The 24,154-nt window shown below is 40.2% G+C and overlaps 2 protein-coding genes and 1 long non-coding RNA gene across 5 annotated transcripts in view; 2 read left to right on the forward strand and 1 right to left on the reverse strand.

Annotated features, from left to right (window-relative positions):
• Positions 1-24,154, forward strand: part of CD22 (CD22 molecule) — a 76,689-nt gene that overhangs the window by 10,546 nt on the left and 41,989 nt on the right. The gene's annotated exons all lie outside the window — the stretch shown is intronic.
• LOC113448192 (neural cell adhesion molecule 2-like) lies at positions 1,571-19,286 on the forward strand. Its single transcript, XM_026718793.2, has 9 exons — positions 1,571-1,716; positions 3,902-3,991; positions 8,145-8,360; positions 10,000-10,149; positions 12,010-12,144; positions 14,542-14,732; positions 16,107-16,197; positions 17,673-17,838; positions 18,698-19,286. The coding sequence occupies exons 1-9, from the start codon at positions 1,677-1,679 to the stop codon at positions 18,756-18,758; spliced, it is 1,140 nt and encodes a 379-aa protein (XP_026574578.2). The 5' UTR covers positions 1,571-1,676; the 3' UTR covers positions 18,759-19,286.
• Positions 3,786-23,744, reverse strand: LOC148124936 (uncharacterized). Of its 2 annotated transcripts, none has more exons than XR_015744834.1 (5): positions 23,573-23,744; positions 20,831-21,095; positions 19,714-19,817; positions 17,583-17,784; positions 3,786-8,417 (listed from the first exon to the last, which is right to left on the reverse strand). It is a non-coding gene; the product is annotated as an uncharacterized LOC148124936 (long non-coding RNA). The 2 variants fall into 2 exon arrangements; XR_015744835.1 differs by lacking the exon at positions 3,786-8,417 and adding an exon at positions 14,361-14,796.

Below are 24,154 nucleotides of genomic sequence, written 5' to 3' on the forward strand. Positions count from 1 at the left end.
GGCTTCTTCTTCTTCTTTTTGCAGCACCCCCTCATTTTTTTTGCCTCCTGGGCCTCAGGGAAGCCTTCAGGTGGGGGCATTTTTGCTCCCAGGAAGCTTCCCTGGGGCCCAGGAAGGCAAAAAAAGGAGCATGGGGAGGGCTCAGATACCCCCGCCCCTCGCGCCCCTTTTTGCCTCCTGGGCCTCAGGGAAGCCTCCTGGGTGAAGCAGTAAGACAGCGAGGGGGATCGCGGTGCAGCTGATTGGAACAGCTGATCGTCGAGCAGGAAAACAAAGAAATACCTTAAGGATTGACTGGGCAGACTGGGGGAGAATGCAGTCAGAGATGTTGGGCATGCGTGCGATTTCGCACATGCATGATAAGGACTGACTGGGTGGGGAAGAGAGGGCAAGCAGAGAGGGACAGGGTCAGCCAGAGGCATGATTTGCCGGCTCTCCAAACTGTGCAGAATCATAACAACCGGTTCTATAGAACCGGCCTGAACCAGTAGAACCCCACCCCTGCTTCTGGGCTCAATTCAAGGTGCTGGAAGTGACCTATAAATCCATACATGGTATCAGGCTGGGTTATTGGTGAGACCGCCTCTCCCCTACCACTTCTACCAGTCGTATCAGATCAGCAGGAGGTGCATGCTCCAGGTTCTATCAGCCAGGGAGCATCATCTGTTTTGTAAGTATCACCTCTCCTGCAGGAGCTGCACTGGTTGCTGATTTGCTTCCGAGTGCAATTCAAGGTGCCAGTCATCACCTTTAAAGCCCTTCATGGCTTGGGATCAGGTTATCTGAGGGACCATCTCTTGCCGGTCACATCTACCCAACCCACCAGAGCGGGGAGGCAAGGAGGGAGATACACCTGATGGGACCCAGAAGAAGGGCCTTCTCCATGGTGGCTCCCTCTCTCTGGAACATCATTCCTCCAGCGATTAGGACGGCCCCCCTCTAATACTCTTCCAGAAGGTGCTGAAGACCTGGTTCTGCCAATGGGCCTGGGAAACCCAGAGCGGGATGGAGCCTATTAAATGGCTCATGTGATATGTTGTCGCCAGGGTGGGAGGGTTATTTTATTATATGGTGCTGTGGAGCCCACAAAGATTGATTACACGGCAGTTTAAAAAAATGTTTTTAATGCTTTTTTAATTGTTTCAATGGTCTTTTGTTGTTATGATTTTGATTGTTTTTGTACTTAAAAAACAAAAACTATGTAAGTTACTTAGGGAGATGTATGTGAGATAGGCAGCTTTATAAATTGAACAAATCTGTACAATGTCTTTATTAATGGAGACACTGTATGGACATAAATCAAAGAGAAAAGCTCTAGAATGCAGTTACCCAAAAGATGATCAAAAACGTGTGCAAATGCATATGAGAAGTAAATAAATGCACAAGCAAGGAGTATACAACAGGCACACACCCATGACACAAATACACCAATGGATAGACACACCCAGCTATAGACACACAGATGTATAGACCTTCCTTTCCTCTGTCTTTTTCCCCCCTCCCAATTTAATTTCCTCTTTCCTTTTCCTCCCCTGCAGACACTGAGATACAGGACAGGGAGGAGGGGAGACAGAGGGGGACGAGGGTCTCTTTATAAAGTTCCCAGGGTACAGGAATCCTTCCAGATTGCTGGTGCCAAGGAAGAAGTCCAATTCTGAATCCTGCTCCCCTCTGAGATGGGAGCAGAACATTTTCTCGTTTTCATTTTTGCAGCAGGTAAGATGCATAAGACCAAGAATTTTGAAGGTGGAGCAGACAGGCATTTTGGTAAGGGCACCTCTAGAATCTAGCACCTCAGTGCTTGGAGAAAGGGGTCTGAATCTATTTCATTCTCAGTTGACTAACTAACCCAAGGCAGCCTGTCTAGACCAGGTTCCTGGCCGATGTGCTTGAACTATAACTCCTCTATCCCTCAAGCAACAAACTCCATGTTGCCTGGAAAGGTGATGGGAGCCATAGTACAACCCTTCTAATTATATCAAGGGAAAAGAAGATTGATGGAAAGACACAAGGAGGTTGTGCAGTCAAAAGAGTAGCTGTGTGGAATATACCTGCAACTTCTTCATCCAGCAGTATCATTTTTCTGTGGTTCCAGGTTCGTTATGTTCACTCTTTTAAAAACAAAAACAAAAAAAAACTTCTATTCTTAAGAGAGTTTGCTTAAAGTTTGTTGAGGAGTCCAAAAGGTGCTTTTTCAGGAGGCAACTGGACTTTCTTGTTTCACTTCTCATCCAAGAAGCTTCTTCAGCTCTGACAGGATAGTAGGGAATGGAAGGATTTATATTCCTTGCAGACAGCTGGTCGTTTGCATCCTTTTAGAGGGTTGTTGAAGCACTTGGAGGTTTATCTGGATCCTCAGGGTCACCTGAGTGGTGCTCCTGGTTCCTGTAGTCTGTAATTTTAGGACAACCATGACCTGGATGATTTAGAATCTCTACAGATGACCAGCTGTCTGCAAGGAATATAAGTCCTTCTATTCCCCACTATCCTGTCAGTGCTGAAGAAGCTTCATGGATGAGAACTGAAATGTCTTCAAAGAAAAAACAAGAAAGTCCAATTGCCTCCTGAAAAAGCACCTTTGGGACAATCGTGACCTGGATGACTGAGAATCTCTACAGACAGTTGTTGAGGGGGTTGATATATCTCTGAATCTTTGGATCTTCTTGTCTGGATTCATCCATAGCAGCTAGGGCATCCTGGGACAGTCAGATACTTCTGGCCAACTAAACTATTTTTCCGGAGAAAAAAGTAACTCTGGAGAACACAAATGTTGGCATCAGAATCTACTGTAATCAGGATAATTCCCAAGTGTTTAGATCAGGGCTCTTCAAACTTGACAGCTTTAAGACTTGTGGACTTCAACTCCCAGAATTCCTCCTCCAGTCATGTTAGCTCAGAACTTCTGGGAGTTCTTGCCAAGTTTGAAGACCCTTGCTTTAGAGAGAAGCCATAGTTAATACAGGGTGTGCTACCTTTAAAGATGCAATAACTGGATTTGGAAAAATAAATCTTCTATTTCCCATTGCTTATCAGATTTATTAGCCTGTTCCCCATTTTTGTTCCCCTTTTCCTCCCCTAAAGCATATTGATTCAAAAATAGTCATTTCTGTGGAATGCAATTTCTGTAGGAGAAGTTTCCACATTAAACCTATAATCCTATAGGTATTTTTGTGTTGGCATATAGAGCATTCTGCAATACCTGATAAAATATATTTTGTTTGACTTCAAAATATCAAAAAAGACACATGTAAATATTGTGCAAAGTTAGAAGGACATTTACATCTGGTCACACTAGAGTACCTTCCAAGCCATAGGGGCTACCATACATAGATAAATGTTTTCATTTCTTTTTCTCATATTAAAAATTGGCTAATAATAATAGATTGAAAGTATGGGTAGTATTCCCAGTAACAAAAATCCAGGGATAATCCATTTTTTTTTATTGTTACCCCAAATGATTGCTTGGTTGCAAAGTTTACTTAGTACAGATTGCCAATTACAGCTTATAACCAGCTGCAAAACGTCATGCCTCCAGAACACCTGGATCTCTGAAAGCTTGGTATAGTCCTCAGGAATAATTGCTGAGCTGTACTTTTTAAAGTGATTGTGTAGAATTACTCTACATTGAATTTGATAATTATGTGAACAGTTTTTCGTTTAAGTTCAATTTCTGCTGAGTCCTGGCTCTTATCCACTTCTCTGTATGTCCCTACCTGCTTTATGGAGTGGAGATCCTACAACGTTACTTTACTGCCAAGTGTGGTCTTCAATTGCAGTCCTTTGGATATCTTTAGAAGAAAATATTGTCTAATTTATTGAAATGGTTTTGCTCATTGTTATCAGAAAAATAAGATTTTTATGGAAGTTTTTCATGGATACATATTTTTTTCTTTCTCCCAAGGGGCTGTACAGGGTGCCTCGGAATCTCTGGAGATTATTCCTATAAATGGGAATGTGGAATTGAACACACAAACATCTTTTATATGCAAAGGTAAGTGCAGAAAAATGAACTCTACATGTATAAAAGGGTCATCAGGGCAATGTTTTACCCGGTGAGGAGAGAAGATGGATTGGGGGAGCTCAGCTTATGAACTGTAACCCAAATGAACAATTTGTCCTATAACATCTGTATATTGGTCAGATAAAGAGAGAAAAGATCCTTGAATAAAACTGAATCACATTGTTCTACTTAAACCAAGACTGTCCAAGGCAAGACCTTAGAATAGAATAACAGAGTTGGAAGGGACCTTGGAGGTCTTCTAGTCCAACCCTCTGCTTAGGCAAGAAACCCTACACCACTTCAGACAAATGGTTATCCAACATCTTTTTAAAAACTTCCAGTGTTGGAGCATTCACAACTTCTGGAGGCAAGTTATTCCACTGATTCATTGTTCTAACTGAAATTTCTCCTTAGTTCTAAGTTGCTTCTCTCCTTGATTAGTTTCCACCCATGGCTTCTTGTCCTGTCTCAGGAGTTTTGGAGAATAGCTTGACTCCCTCTTCTTTGTGGCAGCCCCTGAGATATCCGAACACTGCTATCCTGTCTCACCTAGTCTTTTCTTTAAACTAGAGATACCTGGTTCCTGCAACCATTCTCATAGTTCAACCTTGAGCAGGAGGTTTGGCTCTAGTTCAAGGGTCTTCAAACTTGGCAAATTTAAGACTTGTGGACTTCAACTCCCAGAATTCCTGAGCTAACATGACTGGAGGAGGAATTCTGAGAGTTGAAGTCCACAAGTCTTAAAGCTGCAAAGTTTGAAGACCCCTGCTCTAGTTCAACCTCGTGCTGAAGCAGGAGACCCTATTCCATTTTTGGGAAGTGGTTGTCCAGTCTCTTCTTGAAAGCTTCCAAGTGATGAAGCTCCCACATCTTGGTTGATTGTTCTCACAGTCAGAAAGTTTCTCCTTCTTTCCAGGTTGAATCTCTCCTTGTTCAGTTTCCATCCATTATTCCTTTTCTGGGCTTTGGGTGTTTTGGAAAATACATTGGAAGACTGCTATCCTGTCTCCCCTGGTCCTTCTCTTCTCTAGACTAGCCAGTTCCTGTCACCTTTTTTCATATGTTTTAGTCTCATAATCTTTATTGCTTTTCTCTGCACTCTTTCTAGAGTCTCAACATCTTTTCCCAGGCTGCTTCTTTCCTCCCCTATCCCTCCCCTCCAACTTATAAGTTTAAAATATTATTTGAATGGAAAATTATTAATGGAAATCTGGAGGCTTTCAAGAGTTACAAGTCTCCTGCTCTCTTATTTTTGATATTGGCCACATTGGCTGAAGCTGATGTGGATTGATATTATACAGCACCAGCAGATCAAAATTTCTCTAGCACAGATTTGAACAACCAACAGTTTTAGTTTAAAGTTTAAAATTGCTATGGAAAGATGGAGAAAGGTGCTTAGGATGTCATAATTCCCGGAAAGTTACCGGTGACTTAATCCTATGTGGAGTTTCAAACTGGTGGGTTGTTGGGATTTTTTGGAGTCCGACGGCTCCAAAATTATACCTATAATAGTGGTTCCTGTCTAGACTTTCCCAGAAGTTGTCCACGCATTGACATGTCTATCCAAAGATTGACTGTGGTCGACATTGTTCGAAGTGATTTAGTAAAGAGACAAAAGAGAATTGTATTCAGTTGGTATTTAGGCAGTAAATTACTTCCTCACCAAACTGTAAATAACTTGAGGTTAAAAAAAGAATCAAGTGTGATTAAAAACAGAATTGTTAACTGGTGTGAAGGCTATAAGAGCTTAAGCCAGCAAAATCCAGCTCTGATTCTTCAAGTCTCCAAACATGCATTAGGGTTATTTTCTTGTTTTGAAAAGTTTCTTATTTTTAATAATAGGTTTTTAATAATCTTTACAACAAAGTTTTGCCAAAATGAGTTGGAAGCTATATAGCAGCAGGCCTGGTTAGTTCTTGGATAGGGATCCGAGAGCTGTAAAACAGATTGGGAAGTTTTAAAAAAATCCCCCCAATGGCAGACTAAGTCTATTTGTTGCCTATTAAGCAATATGGTTGCCTATTAAGTCAATGGCAGACTAAGTCTATTTGTTGCCTATTAAGCAATATGGATATTTCCACAAGGTCATTATGCCAAGCTAGTGACAGCATGTAGGTGGGATTTGACTGATCTCAAACACGCTAAGCAAAGTTGGAACCTATTAGTAGTTGGATCCCGGGTTTGTAGTCTAGACTGGGAAATCAAAAATCAAAAATTACCTGAAGGACGTCCAAGAAATTGTCCTTGACTTAAAGGAACCTAAATTTACTGAAAGGTTAATCTGATACATATTAAAGCTGTGTGTATCCATGAATGGATGCTTGGCTTCAAGTGTGATTCAATGAAGTGCCCTTTTTAAAAAAATTATAAGAATACAGTACGGTGCAGCTGTTCTGGCATTACAAGTTATACATACATAAATGTTCCTTTACCATTTACAGTACTCTTGTTTGATAGATTGCTTACTTTATTCTAATCATCATAACTACTTATGTTTCAACCTTGCCTTCTTCTATGCAACCATTGATAGAATTTATTTCATGTTTCATAGCACTCAGATTCCACCTTGTTTTTTTAATCTAGAGTTAACCTGTCCAATTCTACACAGGCCATCATTTTCCTTATTATCTCTGTTTCTGGCAGTTTCCTTCATCCAGTATTGTGCACACCTTCAACACATGTACTATTAGATGACTTAAGTCCTTCCTATATCCTTCTGGTATTATTCCTAGGAGAAAAAAATTCTGGCTTAAATGGGATATACTCTCCCACCCTTTGTTCCACACATGTCTGGATCAGTCTCCAACACTCTTTTGCAGCATGGCAGGTCCACCACATGTGAAATAATGTGCCTGATACATCTTTGCACTTCCAACAATTTGAAGATAGACTTTTGAACATTTTGGAAAGCCTTCCTGGTAGAAGATGCCACCTGTAAAACATCTTATAAAGGTTTTCCTTCTATGCCGTGGCCAATGTTATTTTCCTATTGATGGTCCACAGCTTCTGCCATTCAGCCAGTTCCATATTATAATGAATATAACCAGGGTTGGGATTCTACCAGTTGGCACCTATTCACTAGAACCGGTTATTAACATTCTAAGCAGTTTGGAGAACTGATTGTTAGAAGAAATTACTGACATAATCCTGTAAGGAAGGCAGGAAGGAAACATTCTGGTGTTGCTTACAGAAACTGCCTCTCCGTTAACCCTTATTACATTCTTGGCAGGACTGGACTTCCTGTCTCTGGAACTTCTCTGCAGTTTTTTCCCCCTCCTTTGCTGGTACTTTGCTTGTGTGGAATGACCATTCAAAGTTACAACGGCACTCAAAAAAGTGACTTATGACCATTTTTCACACTTACGACTGTTGCAACATCCCCACAGTCATGAGAAGCCAGGCAAGGGGATGCATGCCTCGATGTGAGTGGTATTGAGTTGGCCATGCCCAGCCAATAACATGACCACCAAGCCATGCCCACAACTTAGCCATGCCCATAGAACCAGTTGTTAAAAATTTGAATCCCACCCCTGAATATAACATTACAATGCCTGCCATTACATTACAATGCCATTACATTACCTGCCCTTTGATGCAGGTCTATAAAGAAAAAAAAAAGTATCCTATTTCCTGGCCTGTGGACATGTGGAATTAATCTTTTTGCTCGTTTTTAAGGCATTTCCACAAAGCCCAATAATGTCCTTCCTCTGAAACTTTGAGTCTGAACTGTTGGAGAAGAATGTCTCTCTGAAACACCAACTTGTAGCAAGGATTCCAGGCAAGACAGTTCCATGGCACAAAGGGTTTCTGCTTTGCCTGCTCTCAATTATGCCCGTCTGGTCACTTCTTTCTGCTGCCACCCCATGCCTTCTTTTCCCCTTTTATCACCCCAACAGAGGGATTCTTGAAATTGCTTTGGAAAGCAATTGCTTGTTGGGAGGCCAACATTCCTTCTCTTTGTCTTCCTTCTGAGGTCTCCTCTGCTTCTACAGGTGCAGAAATATCTTCTTTTGGGAGCAGCAGGACAAACTTCCATAGCTTTGAAGGAAGGCCAAGTATTTTCTTGAAGTGAAACGAAGCAATATGACCTTCGCCTCCCTGAGGCTATGTTAACGGTGCCTTTTTCAACTTTCCTACTTGACAGTGAGAGGAAGTGGCGAAGCCGCCTTGACTTGGATTGATCCAGATGGGAATGAAATTGAAGAGGATTCAAAGCCGTACTGGGTGAAGGCGATTGACGAAACATCCAAGGAGATGCAGATGACCCTCACTCGCCCAGATCAGGGTGGGATTTTCAGGTGTAATGGAGAATTTGACTTAGGAAAGACCGCTACTGAACGAATTGAAATCCACGTGATCCGTAAGTAATATTTATTTGAGCATCCAGGAAGAGGTTTCAGTGGAATATCGAATACATCTGCAGAATGAAACCCAAAATTGATTAGTAACTGAGAACCAAAATGGGGCAGTGGACAAAATGGTGGAGAGAGCAAAGCTAAAAAAAGCAACAACATGCAGCACAGTCCATTAATTGCGCTTTCAAAATCTGCCCCACCCATGGACTCCAATGTCTTAACTTCTCTAGAACCCCAGAACATATTAAAAGCATTTTTATTTTGATGTATTTCTAGAACATGCCAAGGAGTGGTGTGGTGGCCTAGAGGTGGAGGCTATGAGTTCGATCCTAGGTAGAAACAGATATTTCTCTCTCTGGTCACACTGAGAATATATCTGCTGAACAAAACTCCGCATTGGTGACAGGAAGGGCATCCGGCCATTAAAACACTCAGCTCCATTCAGTTGCCCAGACTCCACCGCTGCAAGGGTTTATGGGCTCATTAAACGATGATGATGATGATTTCCAGAGCATGCCAAGGAAGAAAACCACATCAGACCTTGCAGATTCAAGTTTCAAGGAGGTTCAAGGACATTTTTTACCTCACCTCTTTCTGTATTTCTTTTCCTACAGCAAATGTGGGCCGCCCCCAGTGTCATCTTCTTAGCTAAATTGTTGGCAACCCCTGCCAACTTTTATGCATTTTTTGTTTTAGTCTATAAAAAAAATCCATTCGTTATATAAAGTTATTAGGTTTTGTGTTACTTTCAAAGGTTACAGATTGCTCAGTGGTAAATATAGTTAGTGGGTTGTCCCAAAACTTTCTTCTTCATTTTGAATTCAGTTCTCATGTTTTATTTCATTTCTTTCCTTGTAAGAATTGTTTGAATCAGGTAGTATATCAAACAAATAAGCAATAAGGATTGAATGTGTGCATCTTTAATACAGTATTACTTGTTTCGTGACAGTAATACAATTAAATGAAATACATTGATTTGATTTAGAATGTTGTGCAAACACTAGGGCACCCATTGGGAGTGGGGTTGAAAAAAAATCAAGATGGTTGCTATAATAGCAATAGCAGACTTGTATACCACTTCACAGTGCTTTACAGCCCTCTCTAAACAGTTTACAGAGTCAGCATATTACCCCCCCAAAACAATCTGCGTTTTCATTTTACTGACCTCGGAAGGTTGGAAGGTTGAGTCAACCTTGAGCCCAGTGAGATTCTAACTGCCAAATTGCAGGCAGCCGGCAGTCAGCAGAAGTAGCCTGCAGTACCGCCTTCTAACCACTGCGCCACCATGCCTCATATCACATGACTGATGTAATGACCGTGACTTTTTTTTCCCTAGTAAGAAAGGAAGACTCTTTAATGGTTTCTTATCTACTCAAGGAAGTTTACTTTCTTCTTTACTTCCAAGTTTTCACTCTCACTGTTCAGAAAAGACATTCACTTTTTGAACACTTACTGAAGTCTAGGTGTCACACAGAACATAAAGGAACACTTTCAAAATAGGGCGTCAGTTCATAGTGGCTTAATGGTCTTTACTGCATCCCAAAATGATGGACTGTCTTAAGGTGATGCATCTTGTTGAGGTAGACCATCCGTAGTAATTCTTTCACTGCATTTTGTTTTCTAATCTCTGCCTTTGATCCACAGAGAAACCTACATTTGTGGACACAATGGATCTTGTGAAGGAAGTTCATGAGGGCCAAAATGTAGAATTCAGCTGCCTGGTTAAAGGAATACCACCACCAACTATTAGATGGCTTTTTGGAAACCAGGACATCAAAAATATTATTAGGGAAAGTGAGTATGAGATTACTTATGGAGATATCTGTTTAACAGAAGGGACAACTTTTTTGGTGGTGGGGTACAACAGGTAATATTTTTGGAGACAGTAAAGGCCATCCCGAATTTCACAAAGCTAGAAAATGTCCAGGGTTATAATATATTATGTGAAACTAGGATTTTCTACATTTTCTCATATTTTGGAGGATTAATTTTGTCTCTTCCTCCTCCTTTAAAGAACTTTTTAATTTATTTCATTATTTATACTTCACCTCTCCCCTTCCAGATCCTTTCAACTGGAGTAGAGAGTTTCTCTGCATTACACACTTGTCCCAGGCTGAGGTTGCATAGTTGGGTATCAGCAATATACTGATGTACCAATCTCTGGGGTATCAGAAGATTTCTCCCTACATCTCCATGAAAATGCTAAACTTGCTAAATGATATAGAGAAAGGATTGAGCTTATGAACTACTGAAACTCTATGAGTTCAGGCTATTATAGCACAATTTTGAAAGTCTAATATTCTCCCTTTCCTCCCTTATATGAAAGACAATCGAAGTGGGGCAATCTTGAGTTTTTTCTTCATTCTCTCCTGCCTATCCAGGCTAAATGGATGTTTACTTACTGTGTTTCCCTGAAAATAAGACCTTGCTTTATATTTTTTTGCCACCAAAAAAGGCAACAGGTCTTATTTTGGGGGGATGTCATCCACTGACTAACATCACTTGTGCGCATTACCACCGGCCTCCTTTTTGCTGTCAGAGGCCTTCAGGAACTTCTTCTGCGGTGGGCAAGGCTAATATTGCACTACTAACTAGAGCATACAAAACATTTGCTAGACCAATACTCGAATATAACTCATCAGTCTGGAACCCACATTACGTATCCGATATTAGCACAGTTGAGAAAGTCCAGAAATATTTCACAAGAAGAGCTCTCCACTCCTCTACTCGTTGCAGAATACCTTATGCCACCAGACTTGAAATTCTAGACCTAGAAAACCTAGAATTACACCACCTTCAGTCTGATCTAAGTATAGTATATAAAATTATACATTGCAATGTCTTACCTGTCAATGAATACTTCAGCTTCAACTATAACAATACAAGAGCACACAATAGATACAAACTCAAGGTTAATTGCACCAAACTTGATTGCAGGAAATACGACTTCAGCAACAGAGCGGTCAATGTCTGGAACACTCTACCTGACTCTGTTGTTTTCTTCCACAAACCCCAACAACTTTAACCTTAGACTGTCTACTATTGACCTCACCCCTTTCCTAAGAGGCCTGTAGGGAGCATGTATAAGCACACCAACGTGCCTACTGTCCCTGTCCTATTGTTTCTTTTAAAAAAATTTCTTATACGTATCCATTTCATGTATTCATAACTATGTTTTTACTTATACCTGTTACCTTATAATCACTTGACAAAATAAATAAATAAAATAAAATAAAACTAAAGAAGGTGGGAGGGGAAATCACTGTAAAATGGTGCTCCTAGTACTTCTGAACATCACAGGTGATCCAGAAGAATATCATGATCAGTGGCTTCAGAAGCTATTGTTGAGCAGGAAAGTAGGGTTTCACACACCCCTTTCAAGTTCTGCCATATGCCATTCACAAAAATAACTAATACCATCCCATGCCTAAACCTGAAAACTGACTGTCTGAAATGGATTCAGAAAGTACATATGTTATATAGTTGCTGTGTTTTGGGGAGTCCTCAAAATGAAGAAAACTTGTTCTTGTTTCTAACTAGTTGTGGTTACATAAAGTTTGATGGGTTTCATTTAGCCTCAAGACTGCCTGAGGCTAAATGAAATCACATTAGAGACAGATTTAATTATCATAGCCATTTCTTTTGGGTTTACAGGGCAATTGTTTATTGAAAATGGGAAGCTGCTGATAGAGAACACCCAATTATCAGATGCTGGTATTTATATTTGTGAGGCATCAATCAAAGAACGCAACGAAGTAGCTTTTGCAAACTTTACGCTCAAGATTAAATGTAAGTTCTCTTTTCTGTCTCATGGCACTTTGCCATATTAGGGAGCACTGATTTTTCTATTGGTGTTTGGGTTTTTTTATTTTTTGGATGCTTTCAACTCAATGTTGACTCATGGAAAATGGCTGGATAATCCCTGCAGCTTTCTTGGCAAGATTTTTTGGAAGTGCCTTCTTCCTAGGGCTGAGAGAGATTGACTGGCTCAAGGTCATCCTGCTGGCTTTATGCCGAAGTGAACTAAAACTCACGATCTCCCTGAATTTCTAGCCCGATGCCTTAACAACTACACCAAATTGGCTCTGACAATTAGGCTGGCGTGCTATGAATCTGATTTTGAGAAGGGGGTGTGGATCACATTCAGGGTGAGGTCTGGGAAACTTTGAATGGACATGTGTATCAATTTGATAGAGAAGTCTTTCTTTCAGCTGAATTTATAGGCATGCAGAATTACGAAATGGTCATTTTTCAAAGCTCGTGTTACACCAGATATGAGTTTGACATGTGAATGGACTTCTGAACATTTTAAATATGGCCCACAGTTCATAATATGTGCTAAGTCTATACGATAATGAATTCTGGAGGAGAAGGCTTGCAAAGTAAACACGCTGAGATAAAAAATTCTTTAAAAACCTTTTTGTGCAAGCTCTATTTTGTTGAAATTAGTAAAGTCAAATGCAAATTGAGAAAGCAGAATTTGCATTAGAATATAATGGAGGTTGTAATTGCATTAAAGAAAACCATACTTACTTTTTATTATAAAAATGATTCAATATGCTGGGCTTGGTATGGCTAATCTTTTATTAATGTCATATTGAGCATGAATTGCTTAACTCTAATAAAACTATTAGATTGATTTATTGATAGCGTCTTTTTAAAAAAAAGAAACCACTGCTTGAAATAAATAAACACAATGGCTATACTTGGAACAACTGGGAATTATTGGCACCCCTTTGAGAGAAGTTGGCTATACATTAGGGAGTAAGTGAGACAGTTTTCATTTTTGTTGTCAAGTATTTTGAAAGCCAGGAAAGTCTACAGAGTAGTCTGGCTGCCAGCAGTTGCTAGTTCATTTAGTTCACACTGTTGTGCCATCCAGGGTGCACCACAAGGACCCGAACTAGTTATACCTCCTCTCTCCAGAAGGTGCCAGGCTTTGCATTACCACGTCAGCAATGGACATGAGGGCATATACTGGTCCAGAATCTGTTGGTTTTTAAAAATAATACTAGCCAATCACCCGGCATTGCTGAGTTTTCCTGTATTAAACAGAAAAATCCTGTAGTCGGGACTCACCCTGTTGAACTGTCTCTTGCGCAGCATCGCAAGTCTTCTATTCCTCTCCTCAGGAATTTGTTGTCTATGCTAGTGTTTCATTTTTTTTTTAATTGCATTTGGCCAATCGCCTGTCGTTTCCTTGGAGGGCTGAGAGGGAGTCCCTGAGGGGAGTTCTGTGAAGCCATGACCATGGCAAGTCCACTGTGCTGTACAGTAGAAGCCATTTTAAGGCACACACCCCTGAGGGGTGTTGGGGTGTCTTACCCCAACAGTATTTGTTTCCCAAGTTATCTGTGTACCAAGTTTGGTTGAAATTGCTTGAGCTGTTCCAGAGTTAAGCTGGAACAGAGAGAGGTGGGGGGGGAGAGGCAGAGGGAGAGGGAGGAAAGGAGAGGGGGGGGAGGGAGAGAAAGAGAGAGAGACAGAGACAGAGAATGAATTAGACTTGGATTCCAGCCTAATCTTAGTTGCAGCCTGCACTCTGAAGTGACCCAGAGAAATGGCCAACTGTCACTCTCACTTTGACAACACTTCCACTGTGTTCTTGTTGGAAAACTTGCCAGCATCAGCCAGCCTTCCTCATTCTCACAGGAAAATTGCTTCCTCTGAGTCTTTGAAGATTGCTTACTAATAACTTGAATATTGCAGGCAGATTGTGAAAACCCCAGAGATGAAAAGTTTACGTCTGCCCCTGACTTCCACTACTTTTTAGAAATTGAAATTTTTTAAAAAAGGTCATAGTTACAGATAATTACTGAAATTATACATTTGATGCTCAGTATAACACACACACACACACACACACACACACAAAGATTCTGAGCAGAGTACAGAACACTGAGCTGCTTTCATGATAAGAAGTGTAAATTTTTGAGCTTGATGTCAACATCTCCACTATATTATCTTTCAAGGTTAAAAAAAAAAGACACATACCTCTCAAATAATAAAAGATAAATCTTTGGTTTATGAATGCTACATTCTTTGTACTCCAACCAATCTTGGTGTAAACTTCAGAAACCATACTGTAAGTGGTTTGTAAACCATAGTTTGTGGCCTGAGGCAATGTGTGAACCAAATATAAAATTCACGACATATTTCAATTTGTATTTCTGTCCTCCCATTCAGTTGCTCCAAAAATAGAACTCCTTACAAGTGTACCTTTGGTCACCCAGACTGGGAATCCCATCCAAGTCAACTTCACTGTCTTAGCCAACCCTTCACCTTCTGTCTCCATTGCTTGGAAGGAGAAGATATTTGAAGAGGATGCCATCGAAAAGATAGCGCAGGACCAAAACAGATATTTGTTCCTCTTTGAGGTGAGACATGACATTCGGGGAACTTGACAAGGCTTGAGTCACTTTTATATTGCCATACTAAATTCTTGTAATAGAAGGAGGAAACGAAAGAAGGAATGGGGAAAGGAGGAAGGAATGGGGGAAGAAATGAAAAACATTGTTTAATGGTCCTTTTTATGATTAGGTTCTTTCTTCCCCTTACCATGATGACTTTTTCAAGACTCTTTATTTCAATACCAAATTCTGACAAAATTTGTACTATCTTCTTAGCATGTATCCTGATTACAGGCTGGTTCTTGCTTTCTAAACGGTGCCCAATCTCTAGGATCACCTCTTTTTTCCTTGCTCTTTCTTCCTTTCCTTTCCTTTCCTTTCCTTTCCTTTCCTTTCCTTTCCTTTCCTTTCCTTTCCTTTCCTTTCCTTTCCTTCCCTTCCCTTCCCTTCCCTTCCCTTCCCATTCCATTCCATTCCATTCCATTTCTCTCCTTTCCTTTCCTCTCCTCTCCTCCCCCTCCCTCCCTCCCTTCCCTTCTCTCCTCTCCTTTCCCTCCATCTATCATTGTTTTTCTTTGGTTAGCATATCTAATTTCGTATTCCATTTTTGCATTCCAGAATGTTTATTCTTTCATTGCTCTAACTGGATTTGGAAAACTTGTGGTCTTGCCAGCCTGAGGATCTTGTTCATTAATTATAATCCAATTTTCTGAGGTTTTCTACATAACCAGCTCTTGCCACCACCAGCGCCAGCTGTTTGTTGATGCTCTGATCCCGTTGGCTAGATGCCAGTGATTAAACTTCCTTTTTTTTAAACATTTAGTTGACCAATCTGATCTGTAGCTCTGTACCACCAGGGCTTAAGGAAACAAGCCACATCAGTCTATTAACATCTATTGAGAAGGTTTATTCTATAAATGTAAAATGAAAACTGAGGAGGTTCACCAGAACTTCTCTCTAAAGGATCAGTGAACATAGAGTAGAGCCCTTATAAGAGATGATGGTGAAAGCAAGGAAGCAGTGATTGTTAGAGAACCCATTTCACTCTCTCTTCAAGACACAGGGCGCTATTTGAAGCTATGGTTCCTGGGAACTTTCTGCTTCTGCTTCTATCGCTTATTAGGCAATACCATAAAGTGCTGAGAAACTAAGATATTTGGAGCGTGGGGAACAAGATATGAGACCTACTATGACAGATGGCAAAGGACATATTTAGTTCTGGTTTGTAAACATAAAGAGGTTTGTTTTTGAAAGGTTTGACTTGTGCGCAGAAGTTCCCATCCCTGTTGTATGCAAAGTCCTAAATTGGCCTTTGTGAATTTGGTGAAGAATTTTATTTCTAATAGCAGATTGAGGGTTTGAAGAAGGGGGATTAATTTTTAAAATTTATTTTGGCATTAGGCACCAATATCACAAGAAGACATTCCAGAACTCGTTATAACTGCTGCTAATGAAGTAGGCATTGACAAGAAGAGCGTTCCCTTTGAAAAAGGTGAAGGATCAACATGTATTCTTGAACAGTTGGATTGGATTCAAGATACCTATTCAACAAATGTAAAATAAACCTAACTTTCCTTCTGTCCTTACCAGGAATTCACTAGCAACTATAATTCTGTGAGAACATCATGGTATCTCTACAGAATTCTGAACAGCCTTGTGCTTAAAATATGGTCCCCAAGGATTCCTTGGAAAAATCACCCTAATTAAATGGGAATATTATACAATTTTTTTGTATACAATTTATGTATTGCATTACAGTGCAGAGCAAGCAGTGCATTTGCATTGTGTCGGACTGCATTGCTCTGCACTGTATTGTAATATATTGTGTTGGACTGACAGATTGGCTTTTCAGTATGAACTTAAGGTGGCTTATGTGAAGATATCATGGACTGAGTAAAACATTTTTTCTCATGGATAAGGTATTACTAGACAATGGTCAGATAAACGGCAGTTGAGAAGCAATGAGAGCATGGCAAACATTTCAGAAGGGACTTTTCCTTGTTTTTTAGACTGTAAAGGTAAGTGGAAGAGATATATTTCCAGAATTGTAAGGTTCTACTGTAACCTTACAATAAAAATAGTGGTAGTACTCATGGTTGGTCCTTCTTGTCTAGAGTTCCTCGAAGGACTTACATTGGCTTGTCCATTAATCATTGGCTTAAGTATACATGGTAATATTTTTTTAAACAAAACATATATTCCACTATACTTGCAGGTAAGCTAATTCTCAAATTTCTAACTAAAATATCAGGAAAAGCCTATCTCCCACAAATAAGCCTATTGTGAAAATTAAAGACCCACTTAAAAATAGAGGTCATTTTGCAGGGTATTTGCCATTTTTTCCTAGTTTTTGCATGGATGCTGCCGCCATTTGAGTTAACATGTTTTTCCCCACTATCTCTCCATCTTTTTGGGCTATGTTTGAAGTATAGATTATGTCAGTTAGATGAGCCACTGGTGAGGAATTATGTCACACCATGGAGAATATTAATCAAAATGTCCTGTCTTCTCATTTCATTGTCACTGAATTAGTCAACTGGTGACCTATTTTGCATGTGGGGAATATAACCCCAAACTATATATTTAATGAAATCACTAACTTCAGAAAAAAAAAACCAGGTACTGTAAATCTTTAAATTTACACAGCACAGATTTAAAGTTGAAAACTTTTTGAGCCAATTAAATAAACTGGTCTTTGTTTCATTTTGGGGAAAGGAAGAAAAACTCAGAAAATTAGCAAATGCATAATGTTATTTCCCCATTAAGCCTAACTTAATTTTATGCCTGTCCCTTAAAGTGTATAAGACTCTGTATAATTTAATAAATGAAATTCTTTTCTGTGTTTTGGGTGCATGGATTACAGAGTGCCAGTGGTACCTTTATTGTCACTAGTTTTGGAAGAAAATTTTGATGTTTCAATCATCATTCCATCAGTTGGTTCAAGCAGAAATTCTTCTTTTCTTCCAGATGGAGGTTTGGGATGGGGCAGCATTTTGGCAATTGTGTTGGCAATTCTGGCGCTCTTCTTGCTGATAGATGCCTTATGTTATTACAAGCGCCGGTGTGGCTTTTTGATGTTCTGCAAAAAGAATATTCTGTGTAAAAAGTCTACAACAGGAGTTGAGAACAATGGGTAAGTAGGAATCAACAATGAGTGTTGTAGAACATTAAACCCCAAAGAAAGGTGGTGAGATATGAATCCTAGTTCTATCCTTCTTACCTATCAGGAATCCTAGTCCTACCTCTTTTCTAAGATGCCTTTTCTACAACTCACTTGTGGAACCCTTACTTGGGTTGGTTCCATTCTAGTAGTTTGGTTTATACATAGATGGGGTTTTTTTTTCCACCCTGGTTGAGTTTGATGGTTCCTTTGGGGCGGGCCAATCTCTTTTCTTAGCTCAGGTGATACAAGTCTTTTTTTATTTAACATCATATATGGCTTGCACAGTTCTGTTGATTGCCAGCTTTTAGGAATTGTTCAGCAAGCAAATGTGGAATATCTGTGGTCCATGTTCCATTTAATAATGGAAGAGTTCAGAGGATCAAATGCTTTTTCTTCTTTTTAAAAAATACGTTGCTCAGAAACTCCTAGCATTTGTTTCCTTGTGGACTGTAGAGAAATAATTTGTGTGTGTGTGTGTGTGTGTGTGTGTTAGATTCAGAAAATAAGAGTGAGGCAAGAGGTTAAGTGACCCTTCCTAAATAATGATCAAATCCTGAAGGACTAGTAAAAAAAAGGAAACAAAATTTTGATTATGGATCACTTGCCAGTTATGTTAGTTGGATCTATGAGGTTTCAACCAAGGTTTTAACTCTGAGGTTTCAATCTCTTTGTTGATCTCATTTTAGGGGCAAACTCATTAACTAGTTTAAAAATGAAAAGGTTGAAAAAAAAGACAAATCAAACTCTGAACTGCAATCAGATAATCTGCATAGATAGAAACTGAAGGAGGAAGGTCAAGTAAATCTTTATTTTTTGTTTCTTTCCATAGGAAAATTCTCTCAAAATCAGGAAAAAGCCCCGTAGTGAATATATCTGGTTCAGAAGCCTGATTGGACCATAGCAAGGAGATCAGATAATGAAATGTTGACTTTCTGCAACAATATTTGGATAAACTGGGCACAGAAAAAGAAGTTTCTCCTCTCTATTATTCCTCCCACTATTCTTCTATCCTTATTGTCACCTTTAATGGAGATGTTGCTCTAAAATTAGTGGCAGGTAGCATCTATGATGGGCTGAAATCCTGTGCCCGCAATTTGGAGTTATCCTTTCTTCTATAGATAGGAGAACATTCCTTATTACATTGATACAACATAATATCAACACATTGCATCCAGAACATTTTTGTTTTTCAGCTATGGTTTTTTTAAAATTACCTTTAACATATAGGGGGTTTATGATACTTTGTTACCCCACCGTGTATTTATTGGTGTATCCAAGGTTGTGGTCACATTGTTTGTACATATGGCATAATTTTTTAAATTGGTGTAGCCTTTTCCAAATCAAAGTTTTTGAATGGCATTGAAATAATCCATATCATCATAACAGAGCAAATAAAATAGTTGTTATTTCCAATTAAACATCAATAGGGGTTGAGTTGGTGCTTAGTGAAATACCTGGAAATGTACCTACATTCAGTTCAATGGTGGGATTCAATTTTTTTTTACTACCGGTTCTGTGGGTGTGGCTTGGTGGGCATGGCAGGGGAAGGGTACTGTAAAATCTCCAGTCAGAAGTGTTATTTGTCAGTTCTCCAAACTACTCAAAATTTCCAGTACTGGTTCTCCAGAACTGGTCAGAACCTGCTGAATACCACCTCTGATCCACTTGATATACAGCAAGTTAGGGTTTGATACCAAAAGACCTCTCAAAATAAGCTAAAGTTGAAATATTTTGCTAAGATAACATCAAAGCAACAAAACAGTAGCTCAGATTTGGACATTTGATAATAGAAAATACTAAATAACCAGTGCCCCACTGGGGCATAATTTCAAAGATATTTCTTACCTAAACAAAGAAACAGAATAACTACGGGTAGGCAGATCAGCAGTGGGAGTAGAAGCAACTTCCTATTTCCTGCAGGCTTCTCCATTGACTTTCCTTGCGGGAAGCTGCAAGAAAGCATTGAAAATGACAATCAGGTGACCACGGCTGAGTGTGGCAACACTGAAGTGGCTGCAACTTAGCCAAATTAAATCCTACAATCCTACATAGATCCTGGATTTTGGATTCATTCTTTAAGTTAGCTCATTTGAGGTATATTAATTCAAAAATTGTTGCCCAATGGTGCATTGTTTTCCCCAATCAAAGGTTACAAACAGACACAAGAGTTTTACTGGTATATAGATTCACCCCAAAAGCATTCCCTATAAGTTTATCCCAACCAACATTCTCAAATGGTCTGAGCTTCTACAGATTGCATGAGAAAACACAAGGTTTTGGGGTGATGACTCTTTGTATGCTGACTTCTGTGTGTGGAAGAATATAAGGAATATTAGGTGTTTCTTTACCTGGAAGGAAATAAGCCTCCATTACCCTTGTGATCTTCATAATGAGGAGAACAATGTTCATCATTTTACTTTATGTTAGACTGTGGCCCATAATGACCCAATTACAATTCCTGTAACTTATTTGTCCATTTATTGATATTTTGCATCAATTAACAAAATTGCTGTATTTTGCACTAGCAAATGGTGACACTATGTTTCTAGACTAGAGAGTCTTGGATAAGTGTTCTCAATAAACCCTCTTCACTCATTGGCTGCCTTCTGACAAACTCTTAATCTGACTGGTCATGAAATCCAGGCAAATTCCCTTGCAAGTGGTTCTAGCACCCTCACAGTCAGATTACACGGATCAATAATCATTGTTTTGAAAATGGCCACTTTCCCCAGAAAGCAGTGGACATTCCATAAGGCCACGTACCAAGCATAATCCTGGCCAAGGTTCATTACTTTACTTCAGTGGTGGGATTCAAATTTGTTTACTTCCGGTTCTGTAGGCGTGGCTTGGTGGGTGTGGCTTGATGGACATGGTAGGGGAAGGATACCGCAAAATCTCCATTCCCTCCCCACTCTTGGGGGAAGGATGCTGCAAAATCCCATTTTCTCCTCACCCAACTAACCTGCTTTCCAGCAAAAAAAGAAGACCCAGCCGATTAGCTGGAATTCGGGAGGCAGAGAATAGATGGGGGCGGGACCAGTCAGAGGTGGTATTTGCCGATTCTCCGAACTACTTAAAATTTCTGCTATTGGTTCTCCAGAGCTGGTCAGAACCTGTTGAACACACCACCTCAGCTTCACTTGCACCATTGGCCAGTCAGTCAGAAGTGGGAGTGCGATTGCCACACACAGTTACCAATCAGTGTTGGAGGCTGCATTTAAGGATACCTATAATGAGAAGTATGTCAGTGAAAATTCTCAGTCTTCCAGGAAAAAAGGAGTCTGAAGGTTGCATCTTGGAAACTTGGACTGATTTTTTATTTCTTTGTTAACTTGAGTCATGTTGAGGCTGTTCATCCAAGCAGCTTCATCAGTCAGAACAGGTCAGTTACGCAGGGAGTTGTTAGCATGTCCCAACTCTGGCCCCATCAACCTCATGGGTTTCCTCCCCAAAATGCGTTGCAATATGTGGATAAGTTTGCAAAATTTCAAGCCCATTGGAGTCTTTTGCTTTGAATTCTGTAAGTTTCTGTTTGAGGTAGATGGGCTGAAAAAAATGTTACACTGTGATGCACCATTTCACCCAATTGAAGTTTACAAAGTTTTAGTAATAAATACACTCCTATGCATGTGCACAATTTGAACTCAAAAGGAGAGAAGAAGATATAAAGAACAAAAAATGCATGGAAAAAAAGAAGAAAAAATAAAGAACAGAAGACAGAAAAAGAAAATAATAATAAAGAAGTGATTTTCAAGCTTCATCCTGAGTATAAGACAAATGTAGTAAGTCTCCACCCCACCCACTACAAGATTACAGATTTTATTGGCGGGGAAGAAGGCAGAGCCTCCTCGCTGACAGGCCGTAGATCGCATCTCTCTGCGGCTATGGTCCGTGCTCTTTTGTTGGAGAGCCCTGATCATTACAGTTAGGGGCTGAAGCTGCCTTGGAGGGGCGGTGGAGTAAGGGGAAGCCGCAAGCCAGGTTGAGGGGAGCCGCATCTCCCCCCCTGGGCTTGGTCTTTTTCCCCCCCAAAGATGACTGCAGCAGTGGTTTAAAATGGCCACCCCGAAGAGGAGGACTCAGCTGGATTAAGATTTGTGCAGGAGGGAAGAAAGAGGTGGATAACATCTGAACAGGGACAATTGGGTGATGCAAGTAAACAAAAGTACCCCGGGATTAAGGTAACATGGAATTTTTAAGAAAAGAAAAGTGAGCGATGAAATTACAAAGGGACAGGAAAAAAAATACGAAAATATTTCTGACAGCTAAGCGGGGCTTCGAACCGGGAAAGGAAGAAGCCAGAACCAAAGATTTAACTAAATTGGACTAAAATATTTTGGCAATAAACAGGCATAAAATAAAGCTGGACTTAAGATTGTGACCTTCTGATGAGCAAAGTCAATGGGGGAAGCCGGATTCACTTAACAACCGTGTTAGTCATTTAGCAACTGCAGTGGTTCACTTAAGAACAGTGGCAAGAAAAGTCGGAAAAAGGGGACAAGACTCACTTAACAAATTTCTCATTTAGCAACACAAATGTTGGACTCAATTGTGGTCAGAAGTTGAGGACCCCCTTGTATTAGAAGCATGCTGTGTAGGTGGGAAGGCCTTTCAGATCCAGGATGGGTCAGAAGAAAGTAGAAAGTTTTTCTTTGAGTCCCGTAAGAAAACCTTATGGGAATGGAGACTGCCAAGCTGTTAAGTGGTAAGGAAGCAAGAGGAAACGGAAATTGTTTATGATGGTGAACAATATTTATTAACACTACCTGTTTTACACACCCTTTATTTTTAAGATTTCCTGTCAGAGCAGGGGGTTGGACTAGATGACCTCCAAGGCCCTTTCCAGCTTCTATTCTGTCCTGTTCCATTCCATTCCATTCCATTCCATTCTATTCTATTCTGCATTAGATTCTCTTTTCTCTTTTTTCTCTTTTCTATTCTCTTTTCTCTTTTTTATTTTCTATTCTATTCTATTCTATTTTATTTTATTTTCTATTCTATTCTGTTCTATTCTGTTCTATTCTGTTCTATCCTATCCTATCCTATCCTATCCTATCCTATCCTATCCTATTTTCTATTCTATTCTGTTTTCTATTCTGTTTTCTATTCTGTTTTCTTTTCTACTCTACTCTACTCCACTCCACTCCACTCCATTCCATTCCATTCCATTCCATTCCATTCTACCCTGAGTCATCTTCATTTCAAGGAAGCATAAATTCCAGGGGAGAGTTGGGAAGGATTTAATCTCCAGTCTTATTTAATGAAAAGAACAACATCGCTAATACTGTGGCCTGGATAAATAAAATAATGATAGGACAGCCTATGAATCACACAGTTTTAAATGCTCTTGTTTGGATGCTACTCGCATTCAGATAGCACCATCTAGTGCACAATATTGAGAGCATGAGAACAGCAACCAGAAGTCTTGATGTTTCATTGTTTTTTTGAACAAGACAGCTAGTGAAATGCTTTAACTTTTTATCTTTTAAAAAAGAAACAAGGAGCCACCTAAGTCAGTCGTCGCCAACCGGTGGACCGAGGACCGCTGATGGTCCACAAGAAAATTTTGGTGGTCTGCAGAGACATGTCACCCCCAAAGCACCCCCCAAAGCAATCAATCCAGGCTGCTTCTGCTTTTTCTGCAGAAACCCTGGGAAAATCCCCCAAAAAGTCCGCAGGAAAATCTCCCACCCTGTTTTCCTACCGATCGGTCATTCTTTATTTGGGATTGCAGGATACCGTCTCTCTCTCTCTCTCTCTCCTCTTGAGAACAGAGCTGAAAAGCAGGTTAGGAATGTGGCTGCCTTGGAGGGAGTTGGGTGTGTGTGAGGGACCTGTGTGTGTGTGAGAGAGAGACAGAGAGTGGAGGGAGGGAGGGAAGGAGGGAGGGAGAAAGAGAGAGAGAGAGAGAGAGAAAACATCACCGCCATCCCTCCAAGGCTAGATTGGATTTCCCTCTCTCTCTCTCTCCCACCAATGTCAGCAAGCCACCGTCACTCAAAATTCATATTAGTGGTCCACAGGATTTAAAATTATGAGTTCGGTGGTCCCCGAGGTCCAAAAGGTTGGCGACCCCTGACCTAAGTTTTGCCCCCGTAAACCTGGGGCAAAATGCAAAGTCCCAACCCCATTGAATATAACTGCCCTATGCATTCCTCACTTCTGTGTCATCTCTTCTAGCCCTTGATCTCTCTCCTTCTCCAACTGTGGGGTTGCCCCTTGGCTATCTCTGGTGTAACATGTGTACATGTACAGCACATCCTGGCAGCAGAAGCAGGACACCCTT

This window comes from Pseudonaja textilis, chromosome 10 (assembly GCF_049901715.1).
Source record: "Pseudonaja textilis isolate UNSWEBS1 chromosome 10, rPseTex1.2, whole genome shotgun sequence".
NCBI lineage: Eukaryota > Metazoa > Chordata > Lepidosauria > Squamata > Elapidae > Pseudonaja > Pseudonaja textilis.

Bases quoted from the DNA above. Each gene is read 5' to 3' on its own strand.
- LOC113448192 (XM_026718793.2), top strand. From the start codon at position 1,677: ATGGGAGCAGAACATTTTCTCGTTTTCATTTTTGCAGCAG. The intron at 12,145-14,541 runs GTAAGTTCTCTT...CCTCCCATTCAG, and splicing joins CTTTACGCTCAAGATTAAAT to TTGCTCCAAAAATAGAACTC. The intron at 16,198-17,672 runs GTGAAGGATCAA...CTTTTCTTCCAG, and splicing joins GAGCGTTCCCTTTGAAAAAG to ATGGAGGTTTGGGATGGGGC.